The sequence below is a fragment of the Acanthopagrus latus genome, chromosome 20 (assembly GCF_904848185.1).
Source record: "Acanthopagrus latus isolate v.2019 chromosome 20, fAcaLat1.1, whole genome shotgun sequence".
Taxonomy (NCBI): domain Eukaryota; kingdom Metazoa; phylum Chordata; class Actinopteri; order Spariformes; family Sparidae; genus Acanthopagrus; species Acanthopagrus latus.
Window position 1 is genome coordinate 12,714,277 of NC_051058.1, and position 11,922 is coordinate 12,726,198.

General features: G+C 45.8%; 1 protein-coding gene and 1 long non-coding RNA gene across 9 annotated transcripts in view; one reads left to right on the top strand and one right to left on the bottom strand.

The window, feature by feature from the left end:
* LOC119009836 (protocadherin-15-like) overlaps positions 1 to 9,501 on the top strand; it is a 201,995-nt gene extending 192,494 nt beyond the window's left edge. For 3 of the 6 annotated variants that reach the window (XM_037081508.1, XM_037081509.1, XM_037081510.1), the window contains 3 exons: positions 4,716 to 4,845; positions 5,479 to 5,685; positions 8,101 to 9,501. In XM_037081508.1, coding sequence (XP_036937403.1) covers positions 4,716 to 4,845; positions 5,479 to 5,685; positions 8,101 to 8,868 — 1,105 coding nt within the window. In that variant the 3' untranslated portion in view covers positions 8,869 to 9,501. Of the gene's footprint in view, positions 1 to 4,715; positions 4,846 to 5,478; positions 5,686 to 8,100 lie in introns of those variants that run through there. The other 3 variants (XM_037081511.1, XM_037081513.1, XM_037081516.1) reach the window with 2 other exon arrangements.
* On the bottom strand, positions 1,915 to 11,383 carry LOC119009839. Of its 3 annotated transcripts, XR_005071831.1 has the most exons (4): positions 11,081 to 11,383; positions 10,225 to 10,270; positions 4,723 to 4,834; positions 1,915 to 4,626 (listed from the first exon to the last, which is right to left on the bottom strand). It is a non-coding gene; the product is annotated as an uncharacterized LOC119009839 (long non-coding RNA). The 3 variants fall into 3 exon arrangements; XR_005071832.1 differs by lacking the exon at positions 10,225 to 10,270; XR_005071830.1 differs by lacking the exon at positions 11,081 to 11,383 and having other exon boundaries at positions 10,225 to 10,917.
* Between the last annotated feature and the right edge of the window lie 539 nt (positions 11,384 to 11,922).

An 11,922-nucleotide genomic window follows, 5' to 3' on the forward strand; every position in this document is an offset into this window, starting at 1 on the left:
CATCAGCATGTGGCACTGCTAAGGTGTTATGAAAAACCGGGATGCTTCAACAGCGGCCTTCAGCTCTTCTGCATTGTTCAGTCTCCCGTCTCTCATCTTTCTCTTGGCAGTGCCCCATAGATTCTCTACGGGGTTCGGGTCAGGTGAGTTTGCCGGTCAGTCCAGCACAGTAACACCATGGTCATTGAACCAGGTTTTGGTACTTTTGGCAGTGGGGGCAGGTGCCAAGTCCTGCTTTAAAGTGAAGTCAGCGTCTCCATAAAGCTTGTCTGCTGAAGGAAGCATGAAGTGCTGCGTTGACTCCAGACATAATAAGGCACAGAGGACCAACACCAGCAGATGACATGGCTCCCCAAATCAACACAGACTGTTGGACTTAAAGCATCTTGGAGTGTGTGCCTCTCCTCTTCCTCCAGACTGTGGGACCTTGGTTTCCAAATGAGAATCAAAATGTGCTCTCATCATAAAAGAGGACTTTGGACTACTAAACAACAGACCAGTTCTTTTTTTCTTTAGCCCGGGTAAGTTGCCTCTGACATGTTTGCTCAGGAGCGGCTTGACAAGAGGAATACGTCATTTGAAGCCCATGTCCAGGATCCGTCTGTGTGGGATGGCTGTTGATGCAGTAACTCCAGCAGTCTACTCCTTAAATATGAAATAATTTAATTAAATTATTGCCACACAGATGTCACAGTAAAAGAACTTATTGAATTTACTGAAAGTGACACACATAAGCAAATTTACTGAGGGCAAGGAATACCAAGGAACTTAACAAAAAAAGACAGGTCATTACGTCACCAAATCTAGCTCTGTGCCAGACTGTGGTGACAGCTATATTGAAGTCTATGAGAGATGCACGGAGAAATGCACTAAAACCAAATATATTCTGCGTCAGATTAAAGAAATGCCTCCAGAAAATGAAAGAGCACGCATCAGAGAGTAGGTTCACAACTGATTTTTGTTATCCACACGTTGTTCGTTCCTCGATTTGTGGAGGACGCTCCTGTTACGCGGAGTCTGAAAATCAGTCGGACCACAATATTCAGTCAATCATTTGGAGGGAAGAATCAGTGGCTCTCCCCTCTGAAGTGTCTTCTTTCATTTTCTGGAGGCATTTCTTCATCAGAAGTCATGCACAGTAGATATGTTACTTTTTTTTTTTTTGTCCTTCTCCATCCATCTACAGTTGATTTCAACACAGACAGCGCCACAATTTGGGCCCAGAGCGAGATTTGGTGATGTCACTACCCTTCCTTCCTGTTTTAGGTTCCTTGATGAATACAGTCTGTATGAGAATACAGTTTCATGTCTGACCTTCGACCTCTCACAGGTTCGTCACAACATGGATGACACAATGTCTTCTTCCTCCTGGAGTCTGGAGTTCCCTCTGCACACTCGAGCCAATCGAGCCCCGTGGCAGCTGCTTTGATACCAAGCTGACTGTGTCAGTCACACAGTGCGGTGGCAGCCGCGAAAATGCTGACACCGGTGACCTGCCTCATACCTTCCCACTCATGTTCGGTGTCAGTGTTTTTGAACACACGCACAGACACGTCAGATCAAAGCGTTCGTGAACAAGACCTCAGAAGAGTTATTGCATCCCTCGTGTGTGTGTGTGTGTGTGTGGTATTCTGCGCCCGGCCTGCCATCTGTGATGCATTGTGTCATTTTTATAATTTTAGCTGCAGACTCCCGGGAACTTGATTTTATACGCCCACCCACACTCGCACATAAATACACAGTAGCAGACACACGCACACACACACACACGCATAAATTCCCTCACGGTAAACACGTTCATTCACTCACTCGCTCATATACTCACTCCTCTCTCTTGCTCGTTCTTCCTTTCACACACATATGGGCAAACATACACACACACACACACACACACACACACACACTTGGAGCTTATTCTTTCTGCCTAGCATTGCAGTACTGTAGCAGCTAATCAGGCAGCCAGCCGTGGAGGCAGACAATGGGCCAGATGCTGTTGGCTTAGAGCAACATCCACAAACTCATGTCTGACTCTGTACGTACACAGAAGCAGGAAATCAGACTTTGTGACCCGTCGGGACTCAGATGTAATCACTTTATTTGTTGTGGTACATAAAAGACGCAGGATTTTTTTTTTCTCCAAGTCGAACGCTAATGCTCGCTAAACCACCTCCAAGGATGGAGATAAAGTTTTCAGCGCGTTCTGGAGATAAGGACAACAGCAGTTCCGATGTTTACCTCCACAGCCAGAGCAATCCATCTGTGGACTACATGGAGGGATGGATCGTAACCTTTCGACCTTCTCCTCGTCTTCCGTCTTCAAATGATGAAATCGAAATAGGATTTTCCCCGCATGTGGGAACGCGGCCATCCGCCATTGGCATGATTCGTATTGGATTTTACACAGATGATGAAAATAACTTGTTGCACAGGTCTGATTTGTTGTGATGCATGTCTGACAAAAACACAAAACAAAAAAAACAAAAAAAGCAGCTCAAATCATGTTGCCCTCTAGCTACGAGAGAAATACTCAACCCTGACACGCCGCCGAGCCATAAGGGATTAAATCTCGCTTTTCTAAAATCGTTACTGGCGTGGGTGAACATGAGTGAGACAGGCGTGAAGCCGATAGGTGCCGAGTTAGGACGCCATCATGAAAAATATATGATCATCTGGCATTATCCGCTCAGTGAGGACGCATCTCCTTGATGTAAACAGGACAAAGAGGACAAAAAAGGATGGCTGAACATTTTGTTAAATGTGCCTATTGGCTTTCTTGTCTTGTGAGTTAGAGGAAAGGACTGATGCCACACTTGAGTTTGGAGGGGCTGGAGGGTTGATTGGGCAGAGCCAGGCTAGCCGTTCTCTCCGTCCCCAGTCTTATGCTAACATCAATTTACTTTAATCTTAAACTAAATGAGACAAAATAATGACTTTGTTTCGATTGCAGAGTGTTGTCTGTCCCCACTCAACACCTGAGCCAACAAAATCCAACCAAAACAAAGGCAACCAACTGAATAAATGTAATAATATTAGTTTGAATGTCCTTGAATTTGTAAAAGACAAGTTAGCTGTGTTTTATTTATTATTCAATAAGCAAGTATTTGTGATCTGTAACAAGATACCTTTGATGTATCTGTGCCCATCTTTTGAATATTGGTAGATCAATTAATTTATTGATTCATGACTATTTAACATCCCTACCTCCCATGATGCAACTTGAATACATTTTAGTTGACATATATCCCACTGCAGAGCCACAGAAATCACTGTACAGTTGTTTTTTACAGGCTGTTTATATTGTTACTAAATTGACTTCACTCAAATTGACGGACTTACCATATTACACCGACAAAACCTACAAATGTAAAATTCCCAGTTTTGTCACCAATAGCTTATTGTCCTTTTGAGTAATATATTAATTTCCTTTTATTTTTGTAAGAATAGGGAAAATCCAAGTGACTTGATTTAAGCGAATAGTACTGGTCCTGTTTGTCATGTGTGAGCCTCTTAAGGAGTGAATGTGGTCACACGTCACAGGACTTTACCATTATTGACTGACCGTTAATCAATTACTTAGCATTTAGAGACCTGCCTGCAACAGGCCTGTGACCCACATTGGTCAGTTTTGGTCCGTGCACACAACATCAGTTCTTTTGGCTGTGATGCCAGTGAGTCTGTTGATTGTGATTCTCAGTTTGTTAGTGCCCCCTGGTGGAGAAGTGGTGAGGGAGCAGAGGAGGGAGTATTTGAGGAAGATGAAGGGAGGGAAATGTAAGCAATGAGTTGAGTTACTGTAGCCTTTAAGTAATTTGATTGTGTGTGCACTTCATTTTGCAGGTTAATGACTGTGAAATCCCATAAGTAGGTTTTAGTGGAAGGTTAGGACTTATTACATTAGCTTGCAGAGGGCCACACTCTGAGGATTATAACTGTGAAACATTTACGACTGACCTGGTCTTTCTGCTCTGACCCAGCGATTGTTCAGTCGCCTCTCTTTTTTTCCCCTTACATCCCTCTGTCTGCAGTCATCTACATTATCATTCGTTTATTACTGGACTATTTTAATGTTATAAGGAAGGGCGACTTCCTATAAGAGCAGAGCGGTTACACGTGGAAACTTTTCTGTACAAACTCTGTCGCAGGAACCAAACCGAAGGACTTCCAGCAGATTTGTTTCTCTAATCGCGCCGGGACATATTGTTTCCAGGACAGCAGTTGAAAAAGCTGTGTTTTCTGACCCAGCGGCTTTTCCCCGAGTAGCTTGCCGCAGGGCACCGAGCCCAAGCGGTGATGCACAACACAGCTTATTTGGCCGGCGAGGCCAGGCAAGTGCTCCCGGCAACAGGCAACAAAGAGAGACAAAAGGCAGGGGAATCGATTTCAGTGTTTTCTGCTAACAAAATGTCTCCTGGCAACAAAATGCTCCTTTTGTGATTAAGGCAGCTTTGCTTAGGCAAGTCATTAGACACTGCTTATCATTGGAGTGAAGCACAGTGTGGCCCTGCATGTTATTTGCTGTAAGCGGCTGTGGATAAGCATTAGCCAAGTGCAAAACTTTTGTCTGTACAGCAGGTCTCTCCCCTGTCTTCACTGCTGATTGGCCGAGGACGACCACCATAGTAAAACCTGAAAAAAAAGAATAGTAGTTAACTTGAGTATTTGCTATTTCTGCCCTGCTCTGCCTCATATTTATCTGTAACGTGCTCCCTGTCCAGGTATGACCTTCCTCAGTATGGCAGTCGCAGGAAGCTGATCTCGCCCTCCGGCCTCTACGATGAATATGGAGAGGTTGTTGTCGATGACGATGGCAGCTACTACTACAGCCCACAGGAGTCTGATGGAGAGGTAAACAGAACACAGCAGAGACCTTGAGATATTCCCTAAAGCAGACTCACACTAGCATCTATGATGTGTGAAGAGGAGAGTGTTGTTGGGTCTAGTCCTTCTGATTTTACACAAATTGGCTACTTTTGGTCAAGTAAAATTAAAACCAGATCAGCTGACAGTCCAGCGCACTTGTAATGAAAGTCTGACAAGCAATCTGTATAATAACAAACCTTCATTGAATCATGGATCAGGGCAGAAAATTGGTTGATTTATTCTAGTCCCATTTATCTTTTAACCCTTTAAACCCCAAGGTCCGGTTTTTAACCCTAACCCCAACCCTAACCCCTAACCCTAGAAAACTGGCTGGGGGCTTAAAAGGTCAAAGGGTTAGGATTAGGCAGTCAAATTAATAGTCAAAACAAATGGGGGGGGCAGCATATCACCTGAGAACTGTAGCTGCCATTAGCTAGTTGGCTCAGCTGGTTGTGCAACCAGGCATCTGGACTGGGAGCTCAGAGGAGCAGGGAAGTGTTTGACATTTTCATAGTACGATCAATCTCATAGTTCTTCATTGTGTTGGGTCATATGTCTTATTTGTTCTGTTCCTAAATCTTTTTATCTGGTTTTGGACTCCTATCATCGTGACAACAGGTGAGGAGGCAGTTTCAAGGGGGTAGATTAGCCCCACGCCCTGCCTACCTCCATCCCCGTCCTCCACCTGCACACGGGCCCTCTAGGAAAACCCCAGGAGCCCCGAGAACTGAGGGAGACCAAACGCATCCATCAAACGGCGGTATAAGCGCGAACGCGAAGCCCAAGAGCTCGAGCGCCGCGGCCAGGCTGAAGGCGGCGATCAGGGTGAGCGCACTGCTGTCCTCGGGCGCTAAAACATCTGGACAACCTCCTGCCATCCACCCACCTTGGAACAAAGCCAGGGTCAGGCCAGTCGAAGAAGTGGAAGGAAGCAGAGAGGAGAGAAAAGTGGAAGGAGCGGGGAGAGGATTAGAGAGAGGGGAAGAGGGGAGAAGGGAAAACAACAGAGGAGGGAGAGATGAAAGAACAGAGAGAAGAGAAATGGAAACGTGGGGAAGAAGCAACAGAGGCGGTGGGACGGACAATGGGATGAGAAATGCTGTTCAAACAGGAGAAGGCGTCAGGCCAGAGCATAGGGGAGCGCTCCCTGGCTTGTCGTCCACCGGCCACTTCTCCAGCCATAGCGGCGGCATGGTCATCGACGGGAGTTATTTCCAGACATCTGTGGAAGCCAGCAAGCCCCCACCGGTGAGACAGAAGCTGAGCGAGGCCCTCAGTCTTATCTCCCTCGCCAGAAGGCTCCAGGGACCCGCTAGGGTGGGAGATGAACAGTGGAGCGATGGACATAGCTGGGGCAGAGGCGAAGGGAACAGCAGGAAGATGTATGGCTCGGTAGGAGATATGAGTGTTTCCGCATCAGTGTCTGAGGAGAGGACAAGGAGGAGGAGGTGGGAGAGGGAGTTAGGGGAGGAGAATCGTTCCTCAGAGGTCTGGTGGAAGACAGAGCAAAGATTTAACAACAGCGATTCAGAAACGGGAAGTGGCAGCAAAGAGTCTCGATCCGAGTTCAGTAGCTCCAGCTCATCCGCGACGGCCGAGACCGACAAGACGGAATCTGATACGGAGACGGAGAAGTCCAATTCAGGAACGGAAAAGGAAGACACGGATTCGGAGAGGGAGTCAGGGTTAGAGAGTGACGGTGATGCAAAAGAGTCAAGAAAACGCTCAAAAGGGAGCAGCAGTTCGGAGAGTAGCAACAGTGTTAGTCGTAAAAGTCGAAGCAGTAGCGCCAGGGTGACGAGAGAAAGAAGCAGCCACTCCACGAACAGCAAAGACACGGATCCAAACAGCAGCAGAGACTCTGGAAGTTTGAGAACTTCTAGTTCTAGGCCGCAAACGTCTAAACGCTCGCGTTCGTCACATGAAACGATAGAGGAAGAGAGCGAAGAAGACGAGGAATCGGAAGGGGAGGTGGAAGGAGGGAGCGTTGGAACAAGGAAGTCATTGGGCAGCAACCGCGTACAACCAGACGACACTTCGGACGACTTGTCACCCATCATCGAGGACACTGAGGAGGAGGAGGAGGAGGAGGAGGAAGGAAGCAGCGGCCACGGCGGGGACGGAGGAAAGGATGAGGAAGACGGGGATTTGGACGATGAGTCGGCTGATTGAAATGCAGATGAGGCCTCAGCCCCCCCCAAAGATTAAATTCTCTGCCACTAAGTAAGATCTCTGTGAGAAAAAGCCTGGATTGGGTGTGCAGTCATTACCTGGGTGGAATTTATTACTCCAATCTCTCTCTTTTTCCTTGTTTGCTGTGATTTACATTCCCAGGAGTTGAGATTGCCTGCGTGTCCTCTGCTGCCCTCTCGCAGTATCTGTCGGTGGTTCTTTAAATCTTCCTCTTGCTTGTATCTCCAACGCCCTTCTCGCCATCGTCTCTTCGTCTGAAGTGCTCCGCTGGTTCACCTCCACATTCTGTCTCGTGTTGACTCGTGTCAGCTTTTCTTTGTTGCATTTCCAGTTTTTCCTTTTTCACTGTCCGTCACTCTCCCCGTATTAGTCAGTTCTTCGATACCCATTTCATCTCCAAGGGGAAAAGATGTTCCCTTTGTAGCACTGAACGTTTCCTTTCTTCCATACTGTCGAGGCTAAATGGAAAAAGTTGAGGGTTGTGTTGCGTAATCGCAGGTCAGAGTTATTTTTCTTCCTCTGAAGTGTGTACACAGCAGTGTCTGCTTTGATCTGACAGAGACTCGGTTTTACTGTCACGTAACTTTTCATGTGTGATATGAAAACATACCCCAAAAAATCTCCTCATTGCTAATATTGTTGAAATTATAAGCCATTACTCGAAATTAAAAAGTCCAGAGTAAACACTGCTGCTCTGACCTGACTTTGCTGTATAGTGTGTTTGCAGTATGAGAGGAAGTGCTACTTTTAAATTAACTGGAAAATGTCTTAAAAGCAAAAGAAAATGTTCACAAGTTATAATTGAGCTTAAAGGACCAGGCTTCTCCTGACCTCTAGTGGTCAAAGATTTCACCTTGCTGCGATAGAAAAGTGCTATTACAGGTCCAAAACACTCAAAACAAGTCCCTCTTAAAGAAGCACAATGCAGTTTTGGGGAAGTAAACGTAAATCAGAAGAGAAAGCACTGCTAATTTGCTCTCCGGAGCTTTCTTTAAGCATTGTGTCAGAAGTGAAGTGACTTTATGTGTGTGTGTTTTTTTTCTGCAGCTGGGCAGTAGGAAACGTCGGATCAAGCTGGTGGTGGACCGGGAATACGAGACCAGCTCTACCGGTGAGGACAGCGTGCCAGAGACCCAACGCAACCGCCTGTCCTCCACCCTCAACAGCCACGCTAACGTCAACGGCAGCATCTACGTGGCCCAGAACGGCTCCATCATCCGCACCCGACGTTCCAACACCACAGGTCCGACACACACACACACCAGCACGAACAACAACCTCAAGCTCCCCTCCCCCGTCTTCAGCTCCCGGCTGGCCAAGCACTTTAAAAAACTCGACAAAATGGCCGCCACGCTGGAGGAAAGAGTCCCCCTGAACAGCCCCAGAACAGACGTTGGGTGCAACACGCTGCGCACCTTCCAAAGCTCGGGAATGGCCACATCCGTGACGGCCACTTCCTCGTTCTCAAACACTGACAACAACAAAACGCTGAACGAGTTCAACGCTCGACAGTCCAGCGTTTCTCTGGGGTCGTCCAGCGCCAGCAACACAGGCACCGAGAGCGCGGCGTCCAAATCCAACCTGCTCAAGGCGGCGCAGGGCGGCACGGCCTCAGAGCCTCAGAGCACGGCGGAGAGGGGCGAGTTGAAAGAAGGTGAGAGAGAGTCGAAGGTCGACGGCAGTAACGACGAGGACGACGACGGACCCGCTGTGAGGGGGCCGCTGGAGTGCCCGAGCGACAGAACGCAGTCGGACGAGGAGGAACTGTGGATGGGCCCGTGGAACAGCCTTCACATACCCATGACCAAACTCTGACTGATCACGACGCCACTGTGCTCGCTCCTTAATTGCCAAGATCATTAAAAGCGTTCACAAATCATTTCTGCTCTTTAGTTGTGGAACTAATTGGGATGCTCCAATCCAAGTAAAGGAAATCTAATTAACTGATTTGCACTCAAGAGTTATGACACTCTGGTTTTATTCAGATATCAAGATTCCTCCCGTATATATTAAAAAGACTAATGTTGAAATTCAGAGACATGATAAAAAATGCATAAAAAGCAGAAGTAACTTGGGATCTAATTGGTTGTGGAGTGTCTTCGCCCAGTCTTTCAATCGGAGCATCCCTTGAGCCCAACTGATCTCAGAGCTGCAACACCTTTGAAAAAAAAAACTGGACCTAGAATGAGAGGACTTTGCTATATTTCTACTTTGCTAAGAGATAACGAAGGAAAGTCTATGAACTTTTTACGGCCCTTTAAGCGACTGGTGTCTCAATATGGAACCGCACTTGTTTCATCCAGTGTTATGGCGGCCAGCGCGACTCATCTCGCATCTGCCTGACACTTCGCATTGACACGTGAAGTCTTGTATTGTTCGAAACTTGCCTTTTTATCCTTGTCAAGTCGCTTGGCAAAACTTTATCCAAATAAAGGACTATTTCATCCATTGAAACGTGGAGTTTGGTTAATCTGCTGCCGTGCCGTGCCCTGCAGCGTTAGATGAGGAGATTGATGTCACTCTCATATCTCTATGGCAACTAAGAAAGCAGCTGGAGTTAGCAGCCTGCAAACCTAGCTTAGCATGAAGAATGAAAACTGAGGTAAACAGCTAGCCTGGCCTTGTCCTACAGTAACAGTCTGCCTACAGTAACAGCAACATCTTAATCTGTACAAATGTAAAAATAACACTCAACAATGTTATATCTATGCTAAGCTACACAAATAAGCAGATACATACTCACCATACAGACGAAGTGATGTGAACTATTCAGTCCAATACTTCCAGTTTAAAGGTATTTAATCTAATATCTAATAGACCACGTTCACAAGGTGGCCATTTTCCTCTGACATCACGCTCAGGGTGAGAGGCACAAAAAAATGTTATACTGTTGTGTTCCAGGTTACAAACTGTTATCATTCACCGCCTCCCGACTGTTCAGCAGCTGAAGGACTGTGCCAGGTTTCAAGGTTAATCAACATATCTGACAACCAATTAGCGTTAGCATTCAAGTACAGCTTGGCTACAATCACTTGCTACCTTAAGAAAAGCATTAATCGCTGGACGCCTAGGCACATCTTGCATATTTAAGCCCAGAGGTGAAACACACTCAACATAATCAAACGGTAATTTTACATGCTGGCTAACAGGTTAGCAAATATGCAGTTTTACCTTGATGTATGGCTCAATGTCCATCCAGATGTTCACGATCCGTCAGCTTTTCGGATGCAGATCAATCACGAAGCAGCGAAATGATCATTATGTTAACATTACAATCTCACAGCAGCCTGACATCACAAATGGACGCCACTTTGATATCTCGTTTCCTCTCTTGCACAAAGCATTTAAGATGTTACTCCTGCACCGCGTGGTAAAGACGCTTCGGCTAAAACGTCCTATCAATGAAAACTGCAGTGAGGTTTTGAACTTCAGAGCATCTTATTCTTGAGCTCTAACCGTCTAAAACTCTCACTTCCTGTTGGTTGGATAAACAGACCCGATGTAGTCATTAGTCATGGGAGAGAAAAACGCAGATGAAAGTGGGGGTGGAAGGAGGCACATAAAAGCTTTAGCTCAATTACAGGCTGCGAGATTCCAAAGAAGTTATCCACACATTTTCTTCTTCGGTACTAAAATAAATTAGCATTTTGTTTTTCACCGAGGATGAAGGAAGTGTTTAGAAGCCATTCAGACTGAAGAGGTTGTTTTAAAAACTCCCCTCATCACGCCGGATCCCCGAGAGATCTCATTAAAGGGAGCACGAGGATCCTTCTCCCTCGTCAAAGTTCACCACGGTAAAGGTGGGGGGGAAACTTTCAAACCGGTAACCACATTACAGTGAACTGTTTCATTTGGAGTCTGAGAAGAAGAGCGCGCCATTAAGCCGCAGAATTACCAGGTTTTAAAACTCTCGCACTTAATTTGATGACTGCATAATTTTGCATTAAGGAACTCAACGGAGGGTGCCACAGCAGTGGTGATATTTGAAACTGAGTGCTCCTCATTACCCAGAATTAGCGGACTGTACCTGAGAGTAATATTTTAAACAGCTTCTGGAAGGAAGGGCACGCCTGAGCCGCTGTTATTGATTCAGCTAAACGAGCTGATTATGTCGCTGATTGCTGAGTCCACTGTGCTTTATCGAGGAGAAGGCAAGACCGAACGCGGCTCGTTAATCCAAGACGCGGGCACAAAAGATTTGATTTGTGGCTGAAATTATGTCCATTGTGTTCACTGTTCGTTCACGCACCAGGTAAAGAAGTCATTATCGACTTTATTAATCGTGCCTGTTCTTTTTCTACATGTCAAATCGCCTCCTGTGGGGGAAAGGTCGTAAAACTCCAACTCTTGCCATCGACGGTTATTTAAAAAGGGAATAAAGAGGTTTGTTTTTCAAAGTAAAAAACATGTCTGACGGAGCAACTGTGCACTCCTGCATACTGTAGGATGTGTTGTGTTGTTGAAAAATGACATTTTGCTGGGTTATTGTAAATAGTTCAGTCAAAGCTTTGCGGTTTTTTTATATTCAGTTCGACATTATTTTTATGACAACCCTGTGCTGATCATCTAGATAAGTTCGGGCCCGAACATCACATCACATTGTTATGGTTCAGAAAAAGATTCTATCACCACAAACACAGATGGAAGTTGTCCCATGGAAATATCTTTGGCAAAGATCCTTTATTGGTTTACGTGGGAAGATGCTTTACTCTGAACAGATTTTAAAAAACTTTTTTTAGCTGCTGAAACTTTTTGGTGAATATTATTAAAAAGTGCCTAACCCTAATCTACAAAAAAACAAAACAAAACCAATTAAAAACCAACCAGGATCAAGCTATGGTTGTAAAATACCTCACGTCTTTTTAACGA